General features: G+C 33.4%; 1 protein-coding gene across 2 annotated transcripts in view; it reads right to left on the bottom strand.

Annotated features, from left to right (window-relative positions):
* Positions 1-13,342, bottom strand: part of fus (epithelial splicing regulatory protein fusilli) — a 110,623-nt gene extending 97,281 nt beyond the window's left edge. The window contains exon 1 of one of the 2 annotated variants that reach the window (XM_076129426.1): positions 12,605-13,337. In XM_076129426.1, coding sequence (XP_075985541.1) covers positions 12,605-12,733 — 129 coding nt within the window. In that variant the 5' untranslated portion in view covers positions 12,734-13,337. Of the gene's footprint in view, positions 1-12,604 lie in introns of both variants that reach the window. The other variant, XM_076129425.1, reaches the window with a different exon arrangement.
* Positions 13,343-22,393: the final 9,051 nt, after the last annotated feature.

The raw sequence follows: 22,393 nt of genomic DNA on the forward strand, positions 1-22,393 counted from the left end.
AGTATAAACTTTCTGTTTATCGCATTCTACCAGAATCTGTTAAGTAGTTTTAATGTAATACAGTAAACAAACACACATGCTTTTATATAAACTTTTGTCTTAGTACGATTATTATGCATATTGCCTTGGTTTGCTTGACGTTTTGGCATTGCTCGTAAGCTTCACAGTCTGTGACTATAGAGAACAAGAGTTTGGTAATAGTCTAATAATTTCCATAAATAATTTTATCAACTTAATTATATCATTGAGACTCCTTACACATTGTTATGTATTATTATTATATTTAGTGATTCGCGCAGTGCTTATCACTATATACCGATAGATACGGCGTCTGTATCACACATGTTTCAAACATTTAATCTTGTCCAATCATTATTATTTTACATATTTTAAGATTTAATGACGAAGGCATGAATATGCCGCATTAACCGGAAACGGAATAAGGGAAAATTACAGCTTATTAGTACCTTTAAGAGCTTAGCCAATAAAATTGTTAGATTTCCATGTACTAACCATAATTAAAACTTTCAAAACACAATTCTATGAAAAAAATAGACTTCGAAATGTCACTAAGCACTACAAAAGCGCATTATTCAGAATATCTCAAGAACAACTAGCCTAATCTAGATTAAATTTTAATGGGACCATATAAGACTATAGAATAAAAAAACATCAGAAATTTCCTAAAAAAAAGCTATAATTAAGTCGGTTGAAAAAAGTTAGATCATATGACAAACATCTGGTTTGCATATCATTATTTAAAACCTGTAGGTTTTTTTTATAGATGATACGATTTCTATTATATAACGGCATTAGGACAAAACAAACTAAAATAAAAATTCGATATCTTCTACTATCAGTCAGAAATACATCCAGGAAAAAACGTCAGAAAATAAAAAGGTAAAAATACGCGCCAAAACAACATAATTAAGATCCAGACACATTCTACGAAAAGGCATTTTAAATCCCTTTATTTTTATTATTTTCCTATTTACTATTCAATTATGTATAGTTTTGAAAGCAACAACTGCTAATGTTATTCATAGCTTGGTCACACTCAATGATTTTATTATACCTACTGGTAATACTAACTCAACTTTTAATTCGTTCTGAAATTTAATCACTGTTATTTCGGATCAGTACAATTTCTTTATTACATGATAGATTTAGAATGTTAGTCAAGAGTATTAGTCTATCTCAACCTAAAATTTTTAAACGAATACATATTATAAATGTTAACAGTTTGTCTGTGTAGTTTACGAGTCTAAACCGCTGAGCAGTTTTTCATTAAATTTTGCATCGAGATAATTGAAGATAGAGGATAAAACATAGGGACCAGGTTTTTTTAAAAAAAGCACTTTATTGGCTGGAATCTGAGAGAGGAATTGGCATGGTCGTTAATATTGTAGTCAGGAAAGATTTCGACCCGGACATCATGACATGTACCAAGAGCCTTATAAAACAAATTCATCTACGCACTGGTTTATAACAGCGCGATATATGAGTTATCAGATAACAAATTGACGAAGTAAATAATGCAATATTAACACATGCTACAATGTCTCGCGTTTTACATTACTATGTATTTTATCTTATACTTATAATATTGTTGTCCTAACATCTGACTACAACGGTCAGTCTCATTGAAACTGGCCAAAGGTCCAGGACTTGGTTTATAGTGTCCAAGTGTGTATTCCCTTACTCTCATAACGCGGTGGGACGGATAACCGACACGAAGAGGAACGAGAAACCCTGCAAAAGTCCTGCACCTGACCATTCAGGTCAGGTGCAGGACTTTTGCAGGGTTTTCGTGCTCTCCGAGGCACGGAGATCTTCGACCTCAACTTCCTAACTCCAGGCAATTTCTAAGAATTTTTTAACAGAAAATCTCTGAAAAGACTTTTTGGCCGGACCCAGAATTCGAACCTGAGACCTCTTTTGGCGTTGCCCTCATTCATCAAACGCGTCAATATTTCACGAACATGGACTTAAATCGTTAGAAATTGACGAAGGTACGATAAAATTTGTAATTCATATGTAACACGTAACACATTATTGATTCAAAATGGCCATTTACGTGCCCCGGCACGCCCTTATTTGCACTTATCGATTCAGTGATCGAAAGTGACAATGGACATTAATAGCGGAATATACTCCTGCTTCCGCTTACGAAATATTTGAACACTACATATTATGGAGTCCAGTCGCTGCGTCTGTTTGTCTCTTCAAGGTTTTGGAGTATAGTAAAGGTTAATTCGGGCGATGCCGTAGCCGGTGACTAGTTTCACGTAAAGAACGAGTAATCTAATAACATTGCAATAATAATTTTCTTTGTTTTTAATTCTCCTACTATGCATATATCAATGTCAACGTGTTCTTACTTCAAACTTTGACGTTTGACAGAGCACAGTTTAAAAAAAAACAAACTCCAAACTTTCATTGGTTATGCATAAATATTTTTAGCATATTACAACTGCTTATTTTAATGATAAATTAAATAAACAAGTAAGATTATATTGCATTTTAATGAAAGTTAGCGTGAATAAACAGTAGGTAGAACCAAAAACAAAAAATTATCAGTATTATTTATTTATCATAGTTGAAACACGTGTGAGTTTGATTACCTAAATACCTATAAAAATTATATATTATATTTTTCCTTAAATAACTATTACGAAAGTAATTGATTTCCATAATGCAAAAGTTGTAGGAAAACAGTTAATTTATTTAAATTAATTGTAAGTCCGTCATACTTACTTAATTTGATTTTAATTAATCAAGAAAACCATTTGGTATGAAATTTCAGTACCTATTTCTGAAATGCTTGATTTAAAAGTATAGCATTAGATACTTCGTTTTGCTGGCATTTCTTGATGGCATGCAAAATCCCCAACCCGTCCTTGGCCAGCGTGGTAGATTGAAGGCCTAACACCTCCTTCATTCCGAGAGGAGATCCTTGCCCAGCAGTGGGACATTAGTGGGTTATTTTTTTGTGATTTTATAGTAGTAACTGAGAAATTAGGTGTTTTGATTTCCAATGTGAATTTTCTCGTAAGTATCAGCGCAGCCGTAATAGCACTTTGATAATACCTACTTGACATAATTTACTACCCAGCACCCTACTTATCTAAAAATAGTTTAACATATATGTATCTTAATGTTCGAAAATAACAGCAATTAAAATCAATAAGAAGGTTAGAAATCATTACATAGATACCAGTTTAATTCGTCGGCCATCTTAAATTCTCAACACAGTTGTACATCAACACCATTCCGTTGTACGATTCCAATGATTTAGGCTGTATCGTGCATTCATTCGCGTAAAGAACATTACCCTCCTTTTCGACGGTAGTGGGGCAAGAGGCGAGAATCACTTTCGTTTGAATTCTTTACGATTAGCTGAACATAAATGTTTCTGAAATAAATAATTCAATATAAACAAAGACTACTAGTAAATATGGCGTGGTTGTTTGACATTTACAGTCGTTATTTTTGTATATCTGAACTCCTAAAAGTCCCTAACCCGCACTTGGCCAGCGTGGCGGACTCAAGACCTAGCCCATCCCTTATTCGGGAGACCTTTGCTCAGCATTACAACAGTGATGAGTAAAAAAACGGAATATAGCAAGAAGCCATTGTTTTTCGTTAAATTTTTTTTTATTCTAAATTCAAAGCTATATTTTTAAAGCACCATGACCAAGATAATTACTACACAGCCTTGTTTAAAAACCAATATGTATACGCCCACGATTCTTCTCGCGTGGAATGCTAATAAAAATTATGTTATTATCTTCTACCTCAAGGCTCAACTAGTATCAGGCTTAAAGTAATTAAATTTTACATTAATTTAGACTATTTTAACCCAGTATTGTCCCACTGCTGGGCAAAGATTTTCTTGAAATTACGATTTGAACCAACTACGCTTGGCCAAATGCAGTTGATAGATTGCATTCTTTCAATAACTTTTTAAAGAACTCTCAGATATCCCATCATCATTGTTTCATCTCGATGTTTTCCTTTACCGTTAGAACTAGAGACGTATATTTTTAACCCATTACTATCCCACTGCTGGGCAAGGGTCTCCTTCTGAATGCAGGAGAGGTTAGATCTTGAGTCCACCACGCTGGTCAAGTGTTAGTTGGGGGCTTTCCATACCCTCAAGAAATGTGTTAAACAAATCTCAGGTATGCAAGGTTTCATCACGAAGTTTGATTTCTTCACCTTTAAAAATAGTGATCATTGTTATTATTTCTAATACGCACATAACTTCGAAAAGTAATGTTGCCTAAGTTTTGAACTCACTCACTTGGCTATGGTTACAACACCATACCCCTTAAAAATGCTTTTCAAAATGGCGGCCATTATTAAATTCCTCGAACATTTCTAATTATAATTGCATTGTTATATAAAAGTGCAGTAATTGTGTTTTCTTAGAATGTGTATTATCTAGTTATTAGTAAATTGTGTATCAAATTATGATGTGCACGGCGTATGACTAATCGTGGAAAATAAAGCCTTGTTATTTTATTTTATGTGTCAAGTAAAACTATTTTTAGTGGCAACACCGGTAACAAGTGGTACCGATAACGATTTTTGTCAAACTATCATCATCATCATATCTCAGACAATTTGCGTGATTTAATGTAATGTTTAAACGATTAAATGTACTTTATTATTTTTTAAAGACAGTTTTCACTCTAAAAACTAGTATTTTCTCCTTGAAACTTTTAAAAAGAAACTAAAACAACTAGACCAAAACTCCTAATCAATGGCTGCAAAGCAACCAAGATTGAGAGGGTATAATTTTTATTTATTATAGATTTCTGAACTTATTTACTTCGTAAGTTATTCCAAACACTTAATCATAATTACTATTTAAAAGCACTCGTTCCATCCACTTTTTCACTCTTTCAGTCTTGCTTTTTTTTCAGCGTATAAAATATTCATGAAAACTATAAATCTTTTCTTATAATCTTTAGTCAGACAGCGTAATATTTTCATTAGCCAGTGTTATTAATAAATATCATTTAAAAGCATACAAATTTGCATCAAAATATGATTACAATGACGTTGCTGGGAACTGAATACTGACAATGAATCGTCAAGATAAAACAAAAACAAAATGGCCACTTTTGCGCATACAATATTAAGAAACCACATTTGTACTATTTTTAAATCTTATATTTCTAAGACAAATAAAAGATTTTAAAGACGAATTTAAGTTTAAATAACGCTTTTTGTAATCATTCATCGATGTTTTTGTTTTTTTTTCTTAATGGCAATGATTGCCGTTATTATTGTAAAACAAAACAAAATTATTTTTAAAACTAGCATATTTCTAAGCAAAGGTGCCATAATTATTGTTTAACTTTTTGATGTAAAGGAAAATACATAAAAATGCTTTATATTTTAAATATTGTGTTTTTAGTTACCAATGAGCAATGGCGATTACAAAATACTGTGATGAAACAAACATGTCGTTGAATAGATTAACTTAATTAACTTCTACTTAACTGTATTTTAATTATTGGAATTTCTCAACGATTTAAACTATTTGAATAAGCAATTAATTGGGTATCGTGTCATCGAGAAATAGATTAAGTATAAAATATATTAACTAACCGTTATTAAACTAAAAGATTGGATATGTTAGTTATTTACCGTATTATCCAAAATAAAAAGAACATCTATAGGTAATTGCCCGAAATAAATCATTATGATTTCTTTCTGTTTAATATTTAGATTATAAACATAATTTTACCGGCATTTGATGTTATAACTTCTCCGAGTACCTTCAATATAAATCAATTACTAATTCCGTTTTATGCAAAATTATTCACTACCACGATTAATCTAAAATAAAATTTCATCAATTATTTATGGTCTCGTGCATATTACGAATAATAGATTTTATATTCAAAACTCCCGACGAATAAATAAAATATAAGAATATATAATCACTAAACGTGATCGAAATGATTACTTTCTTAAAACATGGTTTAAATCTTAATAATTAAAATAAGTAGGTAGACAGCTGGTAATTTTTAATTAAAAATGAGTGCTACTATGACTTTGAATTGTCAGTAAATATAATGAAGACCTTCAAATTAATTATTCTGTAGCAGTTTTACCAAAGAACGAAACGTAATTCGTCTTAAAATTTAAAAAAGTACTAGGTACTGCATGACTAGAAAAAAACAATTTCAAAGTCATTCGAATTATGAATTCGTTGACAGTTTAACCATCGTTCGGAAACGTGCTACGAAACTGTGATATGTTTATTAATGTGAAAGTGGCGGGGTCAGAGGTTTCTTGACGGACATAGAATTAACAAATGACGAAACTTTTGTTATTCGTTTCTTATATCATCGACAAAATCTTGACGATTTTCTTTATTAGTAATCTAAACTTATAAACTAATATTATAAAGTGGTAAGATTTGTATGTGTGTATGTTTTTTTTAAACTCTTCTATACTTATAATATTATTAAGAGGAAAGATTTGTATGTTAATATGTTTGTTACTCTTTCACGCAAAAACTGCTGAACGGATTTTTGTGAAATTTTGTATCTAAAGTAATCTACATAGGTATATGTAAAAGACTAGCTTTAACCCGCGACTTTGTCCGCCACCTGAATTTTCCCATGGAAATGCGTCACTTTTCCGGGGTAAAAAGTCTTTTCTCGGGTATCAAAATATCTCCATACCAAACATGCAAATTGGTTCAGTAGTTGAGGCGTGATGGAGTAACAGACAGACAGACAGAGTTACCTTCGCATTTATAATATTAGTATGAATTAACACGTAGGGTACTTGTTACCCCGGGAAATGTTTTAATTCAAACGGACAAAATTGCGAGTAAAAGCTAGTTTTGTATATGAATGTCGATTTGTAAAGAAACAGTTCTACTAAACTATTTACATAGTACATAGCAGTGTAAATAAGGCTATATGACTTCGCTGTTTTGTAGTTGGTTAACTTATCAATCTGTTTTTTTTTATTATGTTTTTTGACACATTGGTTTATTTATCAAATTATAGATATCTGCCAGTCACGTTAAGTCTTATCGGAAGACGTTTAGTTATTATCTATTTAATGTCTTATTATGAAAATATCAGCCTAGCCTTTCCTCCAATTATAATGGAGTAGGATTACCTGGCAGCGGATGCAGCTGAATACCAGTATTTTACATGTAGCGACTATCTATTGGATACCCCTCAGTAAGACAGGTTGTCATACTTTCAAGCTTCTGACTACTAGTAACAAATGACAAAGATCTTGGAAAATGTCACAAAGTATCGTGCGTACCGAAAAACCGAGAAATGCGGCATGAATAATATGGTCATCCATCCAAAACCAACCCCAAAAAGCGTAGCTTAACCTGAGAGATCGATCCATACGGCTGTTGCTACTTAGCTACGAGCTTCATAACAATAAATACCGTATTCGTTAAAAAATATTAAATTTCTTTTAGTGTGCCGATAATAAAATTGTATTGTACTTGTTTTTAATAAATGCTTCCGCAAAAATAACTAATTTCCTACATTTAAGTTTATAGCCTTCATTACCTACGTTTCCTTTCCTTTATCAAAATCAAATTATAGTTACATATAACATACCGGTAATAAATTAAAAAACAAAATAATTAGTAAACAATTTTGCACTTAAATATACTTAAATAATTGCCAATTGAAAAAAATAAGGCACATTAGATAAATTAAAGCAATAAGTGCCAATTTTAATTTTTTACCAAACTATGACGCCGTTACACTATATTTCTCGATATTTCTATACTAAAATGTGTCTTTGACATTTCATAAAGAGTAGCTGATTTGACTGGTATTCAAGTAACCTATTTAGGTAAGGTTTCGGGTAAACACATTTACCTATATTTAATACATCACAGCAAAGAAAGAATAAACATATAACAATGGAAATATACATTAGTATTGTTATCGACCTCCTACACAAATGATTTAGCATCATATTAACCTTTGTCATGGCTGCCTTATATTTCTAAATTATAATTTTTAATTAGGCAACACTGGTTTCGACGTGGCCTGCAATGCGTACAACTTATACGGCTACTTCTGTATTTAAAACCTACGTATGTGTTAATTTTTCAAATACATTTTATTATTGCATTATATCTGTATTATTTTATTTTTAAGTAATTTTATTTTCATCATCATTAGCTTTCCTTTCATCCAACTATGTTGGAGTCGGCTTCCAGAATCACCGAATGCAGCTTAATTCCAGTATTCTACATGAAGCAACTACTTATTGGACTTCTACAACCCAATTACCCGGATTATAACACGATACTCCTGGGCAATTTAATTTCGCATTTATTATATAAATGAAAAAAGTTTTGATAGGGTACCTATATCACCAATATTGCGTTTTCTTTCCAAAATAAAGTGTCTACAATCAATACATTTTACAATTTTAATTCCCATCAAAATTTGATATTTCTTGCTCTTAGTAGCAGCTAAGTACTAAGAGCAAGAAATATCAAATTTTAAATACTACATACATTTTTCCTTTTTTTATTCAGTATATTGTCTATTTAGGTCCAATTTCTAATTGAAAAATTGTATTAAAATGATAAAAACCTGTAATGTGTCACTTATATTTAGTCTATTATTTATCAATCCACTTCGATAAATATAAGAAAATCTTATCAACCAATATTATCCTCAAAGAGATTAGTTTTATTTGCATATAAGTATGAGTAATACACAATACATATAATATCACGCGTGTTTTCCTCATAGAGTTAGGCAGAACACGTTTTACCGGTTCTTTTTGGCCCTTCTCTTTATACAGATAACAAGATTTACTATAGATATATTTTATAACATTCAAATATCTTGCATACACCGAAATATTATATATTTTAGAAGTTTTTAATAATCCTACTAATATTATATATGCGAAAAATTGTGAGGATGGATGTTTGTATGTTTTAGTTACTCTTGCAGAGTCTTGCACGTAAATACTACTGGACAAATTGCAATGAATTTTGGTAAACTGATAGCAGAAATCATTTCACGCGGACAAAGTCGCGGACAGAAGCTTGTACCTAAGTTCAGAATATACTTACTAAAATGTTCTCACTACAATTTTTCGTACAAGTATCACTGCCAACTAATTTTGATACTTGATTTAAAAATGCATTTTCTGTCACAAATTTTTACTCATGCTTTTAAATATATTTTTATATTGTTTTATGTCATCTATCCATATAAACTAGTGAATAAAAATAGACAACTAAAGCTTTACAATCAATACGCACCAAGGTGATAATAAAATTATACCTACAGTGTAAATCCAGCCTAGACATCCTTTAAAATTGTATTCGTATAGTCTAAACTACGCTTTACGAGTTTTTGCTATTGTCGGCCATTTTTTATTTGATTTCCTTCGGAGGTAAATAAATAACATGTTTTGAAACCAGTTTTTATGTAATGTGTAAATTCTTTTGATAATTTAAATAATTATGGTGGTCTACGATAAAGAGGGACCCTTGTTTTTCAAAAGAATTGATAATGGAGATTATAGACCGGTTTTGTTTAGGGATAAGTGCCAGGTAAGTTTATTCATTGAAAAAGCGTATTATGCCATCCAGAGTTTGGTAGGTATAGACTAAAAAATCTGTATTGAAGGAACATATTTGAGATTGATTTAACTTTGCTTGTAGTAATAACCTAATGTATGCGTTACTTATTGTAAATACAAAAGTAAAAAACTTATCACACGCGCGAAGTCACAGATAGAAACTAGTAATATAATAAATATTAAAATATGACAACTTAATTGGCCAGTAACAAATATCAGAAAGTGTCTTGTGTGATAAAAAACGCCATTTTTTCGCGCCAATGCTTCAATGACATCATGTCTGTATGAGGATCTAATTGGTGATAATCAAGCCTTTGATTTTCCTTTTACATAGACTCAACATATAGAGGAGTTCGCGGCTAAGTAACAACAACACGAATCAATATCTGAGGCTAAGCTACGTTTACCGAGGTTGTCCTGTAGATGGGTGACCATATTATACACACCGAGTTCCTCCGTCTTTCGGAAGACATGTATATATATATTTTGGGTCCCGGCTGTAATTTTCACAGATCCCTGGTAGTCGTTAACAGTAGTCAGAAGCTTGAAAGTCTGATAACCAGCCTTACCGAAGGGGATTGTGTTATAACCCAGGTAACGGGTTGTGGAGGTCCGATATGCAGTCGCAACTTAAAAAAATCGGTGAGACTGGAAACCGACTCCAATATAGATAGAAAACGGCTAGGCTGATTGCTATAATTTCGGCTATTTTCATGGGTTAGCTATATTGACAGATGAAATGCATATCACCTATACTCATAATAATATGTTATTGGTAAAGATGCGAGAATATGTTTTGTAATATGTTGCTGACGCTAAAACGGCTTGAAATAAAATTTGGAACGCAGACAGTTTATAACCAGGATTAACTGATAGGATACTTTTTAACCCGAAAAATCTTTTCACACGGTGAGGTAGTGGGCATACGCTTATGATATTATAAGGTTTTTGATATTGTAATCCAAGATCCACATTTATCCGCTAAGCGAGTGAAGTAAGTGTTTACGTTTTATCATCGACACCCACATTTCAACAAATATAGTTATTAGTTCCATTTTCCTTGCTATTGGCACATGCAAGGCATATAAGCTAATTGAGGACTGATATTTGGATTACGCACCAAAATACGCATGTACACCTTGCCCGACCTTAAAATAAAATTGATTTTTTAAGCAGTCTCTTGCACTCCCACTTGGAAAATGTAGGCAAATCAGTCTTCCACTTGCACTACCTTAATTATCATGTTAATTACTTTTTTCTTATTACACAACTTTTTATAGTAAACATTATTTTGTCCGTATTCTATAACATTGTATTCGCCCCACGTTAAAGGAAGACGTCCTTTTCATACCTTCAATCTTTTATTTCGCTATTTACAGCTGTTGAAAACAGTAACGTAGTTTATTCGTGTTTGGCCCCTTCAATAGTTCCTAAAAGGGTGTTCAAAGATACCTCAATGATATTACTAAGTCATTCAGCGCATTCATGACCAAGTTCTGCTATACATAGTGCCAGCTCATCTGTCGTGAGACGAATAGATTATCTCGGACTAACTACGGACTAATCACATCCTACAATTACCCGTCGAACGTCGTTAGACAACATTTGGTATGTTTTCATGAGGAAAATATTGTATTTAGGCCTCTTTGTCTATAGAAAATGGCGGAAGCCTTTTGCGAAAGTTGAATTTTGTCAGTTTACAGAAGATCCTTTTAGTTGACACAAACGCACATTCTTATGGAGGAATGGAGAGTCAAAGAAGGGTACATAATTATTAACTATTATCTTCTTCTTTTAACGGGAGACCAACTGCCTGTGTTACTTTTTGCCCAGATATGGAAGTAAGAAACAAAGCTACACTTCCTCGAACTTATGTCAGTAAAGATTTCTGAAAAGTCATTTGGTTTTAGACAACTTTTGTACCTTGAAAGATAGCTCCTTTATAATCTTTAAGGTTTTTGCTTATTGCCAGTTTTAACGCAGATGTCAAATGTCTCACAAAAATGACATTATCTTTATAAAATCCACGACAAAGTCAATTTTGGTCAGTCAAATTAGCAGCTGTCTTTTAGCGTGACTTTTTGTACAACTGGTACCCGGAGGTTATTAGGACCGCAGCAAGAAATGACAGTCACTTTGGCTCTAACTACAAGTAATCAACTACATTAAACTGAATGCCGATCATAACATCAGGAAGACTAGGTTGATGACCAACCTCCTTTCTCGTTAGCGGTTGATGGAACCGCCAAGAGTGAGAGTTACAACAAAAAAATAACATTTACCGTCGCATTCGCATACTTAAGTTTGTCTTTTTTCCACTCGTAAATAGTCCTAAGACTTTTTAGCTTCTTTGGTTTTTAATAAAATCGTTTATTATAGAATTATGTTCTTGCCAAATTAAAATTTAGACTTTTTGCTGTTATCGAATTTGTTTTTAATTAACATTGAACGTTGTCATTGATTTCTTTTGTTTAATTTTTGATAGGTCCTTTGATTTATGCGTGGATAATATTCTTAATATTTTGTCTATTATTGAGTGTCGATAATTATTATTCAATTTGCCTGTACCTTTATAACCAAGTAAGATTTGATTTGGCACAAATAACTGTTTTGAAAGTACCTAAGTACCTACATTAAGGAACGTATGTGATACAAAAGATCATAAAATGTATCGGAATATAGTCTATGTATTGAGAAAAACCGGACAAAAGTATGCGGAAATGTGTTTAACGATCAATTGCACACTTTTACCGGAAGAATTAAGTAGAATGACAATTTTGACAACTGTCAAATCACAGATAAAATTTTATCCATTGAGAGTCGGGGCGCACAAAGAAACAGCTAACAACCGGTCCTTCACGTGTGAAGCGGGCACCATCTCCCGTCGACCGACGGTAACACTAAGTAACCCACCAATGAACTCTGATTTGTTACGTATGTTTTTTTTTATTTTTGCGCTGTAGATTATGGTTTGTTGACTTACCTGGTTAGTAAGGACGTCTATGACGACATAAGCGAGGTAGACGATCTCCTCCTCGTCGGAGCCGAGCGCCGTGCCGCCGAGTCCTGCCGTGCGCACGTGCAGCGCGCACACCCACCCGCCGCTGATCATCGCGCCATGCAACGATCAACAACCACACAACACAACCCTCCGCTACAAATATCAACACTCCACGTCCATAACCCGACACAAGTCCAAGTTTTTAACAACTTTCTAACGGGATCCAAACCTCTCCGTCCTACTACGAGTGGGCGACGAAAATTCACGTACGCGTTTGTGTATGTTCGTCTCGAAAGCACTTTTTAGAAACCTGACGGTTACTCAACATGAAACAAGAACTAGCGTGCGGCGCGGACGGCGTTTTACCGCTAGCCGTCTACGTAAGCTGTTTCCGCTGTAGGTGAAAATCTAGAATTAACTCACATCACATAGCCACACGAAATCTAAGAGTCCAGTCGCTACTCAATGGAAAGAACAAGCTTTTCGAACGGTGTCGTTGAACGTTCCTAATTTGAATACGTTATTTGTCCACAAACTACCAAGTTTTCACTCGAACGGGTTAGAACAACACTAAAAAATCAGTAACGCGTCACTTTATAAAGTTTTAAAGCAATATTTATGGAATATTGTTAATGTAGAACGGCAAGGACAGCCCGAGACGAGCGTGTTTGTCGGATCGGTGGATCGACTGGCGCTCGGTTCGCTTGCCCCCCTGTTGACAGTGCGCAGGTAGCGCCAGGTGAGCGACGCGACGTTGCCAAACCGACCATTATCAATGATGATGAGATAGCTGCTGCTTCTACCACGTCATTTCGAAATTTACGCACCGTTGCCAACGTTATAAAACGCTGTTTATACTCTAAACTAGATTTTAAGTTACGCTTTGGAGCAGTAATGGATCGTTCACTATGTAAAGTATCGAGATTGAGCGGTCGCTGTCAAATGGCGACTGAGCACTTTATTATTTGGAAAAATGTTTGAGATATTTGGCTTGGAGTTTACTTAGGGTTACATTGCGCGTGCGATTCGACGACCTCATTAATGTAATGTTAGAGAAAGTGTAAATAGTTGTGGTGTTATGCGATGCTGTTATTTGAGTTTACACGAATAAGGTGTTTGACAAGGTCGAGGATTAAGCAATTAATTAAAAGTGATTATTTTGTACGTATATACCTAACTCATTTTTGTTTTGTATAGTGATTTGTGGAAACTAGCGCGTGATTAGTTTGCAGTATTGCTTTGATTCAAGAAAACTTTATTTATGTAGTCAATTAATCTTATAGGCACGTTCTTTACTAATTATCTAACAAATTACAGGTAAATCCGTTGATAGCGAGTCGCTTAGGTTTTATTATATTGGAATAATTAAAAAGACGTTTGTTTAAGTGTTATTTTAGGTTAATTTATTATTAAATGAGTCTTTGAACATGTTTATTGATTGAAGCGGACCTAAATCTTCGGCGTGAATTTTAGGCACCAACCATTTGAAGACTATCATGGTGTTAATATTGCTCTTATTCGCATACAGCTTCGAGTGTCGAGTTCCATGGACTCTTTGCTTTTCCATAGTTTTTACAAAAACAAGTTGTTTTTCTTTCGTTTTGGAAATATTGTTAGACGTTGGTAGTTACAGAAAACAATTTTGTTATAAATCTTATCTTGATAATTAATGAAAATGATTTTTTCTCTCGTTTTTAAAACAAAAGGCAAATTGTAGATCGCTCACAAAATTACTTGAGTTACCGTAAAACGGGGTGAATAGAAACAATTTTCAACTTTGTCCTAAAAATTTGTAGCGAATAACTTGTTATTTTTATTGTCAGGTTGTTTTATATCATGTCCGGCGCCATGAAGAAAGAGTTAAAACCATATTTGTCCAAAAATATGCATAGTTTTACGATATTTCATTAAAAAAATGGTCAATTTCTATTCACCCAGCGATAGGGGTGAATCGAAACGACCCAAGGGGTGAATGGAAAAATTGTGTTTTAAAACGTTTTTTCAGTTAACAATATTGTATCTTTATAGATAAATATACACCTAAAGAGATAAACACTCCAAACAACTCATTAGAAAAGAAATTCCACTTTAAATCCAAAGTTTTGAAAAAAATGTATGGACCATTAAGGCATTCGAGGACGGTTGACTTTGAAGCAATTTTTTGGGTATAAATATCAATTTAAACATTTAAACAATTATGACACCGCAGAGAAGTAATATCGACGTGTAATCATTTCAAATTTGAACAAAATTCTTAAACGAGGAGTACTCAAACATTGGGCTTGAAAACTTTCCTGATTTTTTTTCTATTCACCCCGCGAATTCTATTCACCCCGTTTTACGGTACTCATGAAGGTTAATTTTAAAATTATTATTGAAGGTTACATAGTCTAATGTTGCCAGTATAAAATCAAATAATGACATTATTATAAGTTGACTCAGACTTCCCACTGAGTAGAAATATAAGCTGAAATACTCTGTACCGGGAAATGTACTCATATATTAACATTGCTTTTTAAATTGACAGTTCATTAGAAGGTTGATTAGCCAATTATCTCAACATTGGGGACCTATCCGTAATTAAACACTTTCAAAATAGTCTCCGAAAACTCTTCCAATCGTTGGATATCGAACCCGGGACCTTAATCTATCGGAAGTTATGGAACTTTTAACAACAGCCACGCCATAAATGTGAATACGTCAATGAAAACTAATACCAAGCCCCTATTTGCATTATCGCTCCGATTCAACAAGAAATTTCTTTAAACCGGATACCATGCCCCATTCTACATAAATAAATAACTTAGCATAATATTATTGCATATAGCAACACCGTAGTAATTAGCCATTTTTTGTGCATTATTCAGGTGACCCTAGCAACCCTGGTTCAAAGTCATGACTTTTTTTGTTCCAAGTATTTTTGTTTCATTTAAATATGGAAGACGTTGCGAAGGTGGCACACAAGTTTTCATATTCAGCCTATGAATAAATAAATGTGAGTAATAGTTGATGCATAGACTAGCAATTTCTTGCATACAAAATACTTAGAGGTACTTTTTGATAATATTGCACCGTTGGCCTGTTTTAACTGCGATTTGGTTAATCGTTAGTTATATAACCGGACTTATATGATAAAATTTTTTTTGGTCTCTGCGTATCCTTATGAGGAAAAAGGCATACATTTTGAAGTACGTATGTATATAAAGTATGTGTAATCTAGCTTAGGTTTTATTAACCGTTACCTCTAGGGAAGTACACAATAATCAGCCCGATTGCCCTCAATCTTCTTCTGATATGCGAGACAGACACGAAAACCAAATTACTAAAAATGTTAGGTCTCTTATGTTATACAGTTTTTCAAGGATAGCAATGACCCCAAAAGGAACTAAGCCAGGAAGCCTGGTGGAATTAGGGTTTAAGGTAAGAAGACTTCAGAAGACCCGTGCTCAGCAGGGATACCTTAATGAATTTTATACGTAACTACACGTTTTACACAAATACTTATACAATAGCATTTACTAAGTAAGTAGGTATGTCGTTAAAACATGTTGTGAATCAGAGGTGATCTCAACACCACATAACTTTACCATCAAACATTTATTCATAAACCAGTACCATGAGTTGTCAGTTATTAATTACGAACATAATATTTCAAACTTTATATTTCCGAACAATTTTTTTTAACGTCCTTCAGTTTCATTTCGTCTTCCGCGAGTAACTATGAGAAAAATATACATAATGGTATATTGTATTTGTATATAAGCTGTAATGTCACACATTTTTCAGATGTGACTAACATTGACCTGCTTGTGTAATTTTTTATAGCCATTTTATACGTTCCGTTTCTTCTGAGAAAAAAAAAAGACAATTTATGACAGTGTTTTGTTTTAAATTTTAGAACAGAAATCTGTGGTGCTTAAATAAAAAAAATATAAAACAAAAAATATTCATATATTTTTATCAATCTTATAGTTTCTTTAATAAGCGTTTGCCTAGTTTTAACGCGCAGATAGATTAAATATTAGGATAGTTTTTGGGTGCTCATGGCTGTTCACGCTCTCCAGACGGGAAAGGGCAGTGGATTAAGCAACTTATGGCGTAGACTTACCATTAATAGGTGATAGCTTCGTTGCATCAAACAGAGCGTCTCTTTGGAGTCCGCCCCGCAGCCATTGCTATGAGAACCGTTCTCCGACTTGGAAAAGTGAAATTAAAGTTGAGGTAGAAACTAAACAATTATTTCGGAAGCAGGAGCCCTACGGTACCTAGTGAGTCTAATTGCTGCGCAGATGCCAATGCCTCAGGTTCGAATCCTGAGCTAAAACAATGTCTGCAGTCCAGCTTTTGCTATTTTTTATTCAACAAACCAAAAAAGGAGCAAGATAAACTACAAAATGTAAAGCAAAACGTTTAATTAATAGATATGAAAATCTATTACCTGTTCTAATAAATCACAGTTGATATGCAAGGAAGCTGCGCGCGCCGCCCTCGCCGCCGATTGGCGGGCTCATTATAAATCCAACATGGACGCCCACTGGAGCGGTCAGATTACCGCCACATGTGACGATTGTAAACATTCCCAACGACCTATTTATAAGCTTATGTAACGAGCAACGCCCAGATTCTTGAATACCTATGTTATGAAACATTGCTTTATTAATGCTAAGTAATTATTGTAAATTGCGACTTTTGTTGCGAATACTTACTTCAGAAGAATTATCAATATTTTTATAGAAGTTCTAACTACACAGCTTAATACATTCGACATTTATTCAGTGCTTTTAATAAGGATGGGTCTAAAAAAATGCTTAGTAAAAAAATCTAAATAAGATTGGAAGTCCCTTGAAAAAAGATCTTTCAACGTGTCAGCGAATTGCGATGTTGACACTTAGGTAAGTGCCTCAGCTTAAAATATTCAAACATCAGATAATGCACATAAATCATACTTAGTAATCCTAAAATTAAATAAATAATAATCATACATTGCTAGGTTTCTACACGGACTTATAAAAGTCAAGTTGAACATTAAATTCAAACTTTTTACGCAAAACTTTATCTTAGCATCTAGTGCTACCAACATGGAAATGAAAATAACATAGGTACCTAATTAATTACATTAATTATTCATCTATGTTATAAAAAAGTGTCTATTGAATATAAGTAAATAAATTTGCATACTGTCAACTTCGTTGTTTATTGATTTTGATTGCAGACAGGACAATCGAGAAATTATAATAATTGATATTATTTTACTTGCACGTGTAACCTAATAATATTCCCTACCTATTCTAGCTCTTATGGCTAAGGGCTTGGGTGCGCATAATACTTTATTTGGTTGTTAAAGGTCCCTACAAAACACATAGACAAGGTTTCTCCAGCTCTTCTTTTCTCCGAAAGAAAATAGACAAGTTCATTCAATTTGCTTTCGAAAAAAAATGAGACAACAGTATACAAATTCACAGGTTGTTTTTATTCTTGTAACGCGTTAAATAAATAAAAGTAATTTAACTCCTCGTTTTTTGAGATGACGATACTGTTTTCCTCTCTTTTTATTCTAAACTATTATTAATTTATTAGATCTGGATACCTTCTGAATACCTGACCTATTAAGCAGTGTGCAGTAAAATTATACCTAGATGCGTAAATAGTCTAAATAGAGTCACCTGTTTACTTAAAAAGATTTCACGATCCACTGCTTCTATCTTGTCTTAACTAGCTCAAGAATTTGAATAAAAGTGAAAGAATGAATGCAAGCAGGAATTTTGTTTTCGTGCAGATTTGTCTGGTATTTATTGAAATTATCGTAGATGCAGACCGAATGACCGACTTCTAGCTGCGCAGACACATTACTGCTGTCACAGGAAATGCATAATTACATCATATCTATGCTATTAATACGATCGACTTTAATATTAATCTAGTCTTACTAACTTAATGTTAAACTTAAAACGGAGTTTTCCATCAGGTAAATTGCTTTATCGAAGAATAATTTATATGTTTTAATAAAGAAAACGGAAATTCGTAATTTAGGTTAACTTTATTTCTTTGTAGACATAAGTAAAACACGTAAAATGTAGGTGAAACTTGAGCCGAAAGTCTTGGTACCTACTTAAGATAGATGTAGGTACTCATAGGCAAGAAGTAACATGAATTTGAAACCTATTACCTTAACTTAAAGCCGGTAACTTAGTCAATAGAATATAAGAATTCTTCCCATAATCGTCTAAGCAATAAAACTCAGGCCAATTGTCCAAGTCTTTTGTCGCCTTTTGTTCTGTAAAAAGTCATCAATCAACCGTCCTAGGTATTTCATTATATTTGTAATTATTCATACTTAATAATATAGTTATTGGAGTATTAATTAAATACTGGAATATCCGCTTAGAATGAAGGGTACAAATCGTGACCACGTGTAAACTTAACCACACTTAAGATATTCTCGAAAATTCCATTTCGCGCCGGTTAAATTGATATTTTCTATCATCCTCCTTGGTATACTTATATCAAAGCGGGTAAAGCTAGTCGTATTTTTATGTTTTTAATTTCAAACCTTTTCCAATAGACATGTAAGCAAGTTCAGATAGTCTAAGCTATATTATAGTGGATCCCTATTTTGAAATATACATACCTTAATAAAATATTGAGGCGTCTTCTGTTTGACCATTTACAAAATTGTAACAAAATGTCTTACATGAGGGTTGATAGAGACTAAGGAACGCCATTTACTACGATCTTCAATTTCTACGATTACTATTCGATTTCCACAATGATTCTTGCTAACTGATTTTGCTTTATTCCTGCTTTACTTTCCGAGTCTATCAGGGTTAGTATAATTAAAACACGTATAAGAGAGTTGAACTACAGTACAACAACGGTTACTCGACCGTAGCTCCCCATGTGCGTGCCTTATCGAGCTGCACACGTAATCCTAGCTATTTACATTCTAAATAAAAATACCTGCCTTTTTACTACGAAATAATCTCAAACACGGCAAAGAAAAACTAGCAGTAGTTAGAAAACCATTATAGAAATACGACCAAAACTATCTAGGTTTTATGCAAAGATGGATAACACTGCAGCAATTTATTGCTGATGTTTAAAAACCAGCGATGTACATAATACATATCTATATCTCCCAATAACATTCTACATCATAGACGTATTGTCTAGAAAAACATCTTATTCAAACAAGTGGCTAAACGTAAACAATTGTACCTGATGCAATCAACGTGCGACAGAGATAGAGCATACGAAAACACGCGCGTGTGAGCAGGACAGAGCTAAATTGTTATTGCCTTAATGACATGACAAGTTTTTTGTTGAGTTCCACCTGCACATCGGTTTTATTATTACTGGATGGATGGACAGGATTCCGAACAATGAAAATACAGTGGAATTTGAAGATATTTCCTTTGTTAAACACTAGTTTTATAGCTATCCATCAAGTTGTTCTTGAAGGATTAAGTTACAAATCAGAGCAAGTCAATTAGACCTGCAATTTGCATCTAAATATAGTTTCCGTGCCACAATCCGATTAAGCGGAAATCACAGATTCGTTTTGGTTCCTAAGAATAACTTTACGCGATTCTAACAAACAAACCTGAACTGAATATAAAACGATTGGAGTCTAGCATGAGACTTTTTCGAAGGAATCTAAGGATGGAATTAGAAAAATTGAAATAGAATCTAGAATGTTTTAGTTGACATTGCACTACAGTTTCGGCTTTAAGTACATTGTAATATAATGGAAAAAAAAAACAGTACTAAAATGTGCTCATGTTGTACTTCACCTAAATAGGTACTCAGTATCTGAGAATGCAGGAATCGAATTCGGGTAGACCTACTTGTGTTGTTAATTTATAATCGAAAGCAAATGTACGTCTACTCATTTGTGTAGGTAACTACCAAAAATATCCTTCCTGCTTCAAGCAAAATCAAATACAATGTCAGACCTTGATTTTATCTTCTTCATCTTCACCTATCTACTGCAACTTATTCCTGCATAAGGTTCAAGTAACATTTTTTTTTCCACTAGACCATTTTCCTGCAATTTCTTGTGCCCTTTATTTCCTTATCGGATCGTTAATACGTGTGTTGCATTAAATAAAAACTAATATACATTTCGGTGATGCATGACCTAACCGGTCGGCCGCCCTTCCTAGCTTGATACGCCTCAGAAAATCTACCACGATAGCTGAACATAGAAAAAAAACACCAATCATTTAGCTATACATTGACTACTTTCTACACGCAACTTTCCTTGAATAGTAAACCAACAAAGCAATGGAAATTGATTCAAGTTTTTTGGTGTAAGTAACCTATTTCGTATTACCTTAGATAGCTTACATTTTTTGCTGTAATAAACTATTGCAGAATAGTAAGACGCGTTCCACGGCACATTGCTGGGTATTTGCCCGCCATATTGCTATTACAGGCATTTCCCGCCAAATGCGTGGTCCTGTGACGGGATGTGTGTTTTATGGCAAAAAGTGTGTAACAGGGCGTTATACTGCACTCGTAATAGACATTAATCGACGTAATACTTGCAGTTAGAACCTTTGCTAATAAAATTTCCATTTAAAATAAATTACTTAATGGTTTTGTAACGCATTCTGTAGTAATGAATAAACTAATTAAACGTAGCAGTTGACAGCTGACTAAAATGATTTATTGTCCAATTATGATGGAGACTTTATCACACTTATCTTTAAATACTGTATTAATAATAATTTACTAACAGGCAGCTTGAATTTACGGCTATATAGCTCAGGCCTGAAAGAAACTGAGATTAACACACGAGTGAAATCGAAGGCATTTAAATAATCAAGACCTTCCTGCCACAAAATCTGATATTATAGATTTAAGAAAACTGGATCAAAAAATTGATTTGATTTGAAAATTGATCCTGAACTATTCGCATTGTATAATTATTGGTGAGCGTTTCGACCAGCCCCATGAAAACATCACACACAAAGATATTCGTTTCTAAATTAATTATGTCTGCCTCAGACCATGTTCCTACGTCAAGAAAGTCCTTGTCACGCAACTAGATGTCACAAGTAGTCACAAAACTGCGCAACCTCTAAAATTAATAGGATTTAAAAATAATGAAGCAACAAAAAAGGCATCTGAAAAACTCATTAATGTTCTATTCTCACTTCAATGTTAGCTCCGTAAGTATGTGATAAATTGCACAAAAAATCTCGTAGAATACCTACCTAAGCTACTTTAATATTATGTAAATATGATGAAAAATGTCTTCATTAGAAGGCGAGCTGCCAATTGAAGTCACCCACGCAAACTGCATTGCTGATTTCCATTGCCTAGCTAGTACGTTGTCGAAAAAGTAAAGAATAACAATTAATAAATAAATAAGGTATTTAGGTACCCGTATCTACTTATAAGGCTTTTTTTGTAAGAAGTTACATAATTTATATTTGTCAGAATAAAATCCATTCTTGAAAACTAATTACACTTTTAACTAAGTAATTAGTTTTAGCGTAATGATTCAGGTTTCACAAAGAAATAGGTAGGTACGCACTTACCAGAGGTTACATCACTGGAATACAATAAAAGCCTTTTCCCAAATTGTGCTAAAGTGCTATTAAATAATAAAAGAAAAACTCGTTCTACTGTGACTTTTTTACATACAACTTATGCTTGTTTTAGTAAAATTATGCTAAGTACTAAATAAAAAACATTTTCATTAATTCTGTAACCGACGATGCCTAGAAAATGTCAAATGTGGCGCGAACTTCTTAATGTTGCTAC

Source organism: Anticarsia gemmatalis, chromosome 22 (genome assembly GCF_050436995.1).
Source record: "Anticarsia gemmatalis isolate Benzon Research Colony breed Stoneville strain chromosome 22, ilAntGemm2 primary, whole genome shotgun sequence".
Classification (NCBI taxonomy): domain Eukaryota; kingdom Metazoa; phylum Arthropoda; class Insecta; order Lepidoptera; family Erebidae; genus Anticarsia; species Anticarsia gemmatalis.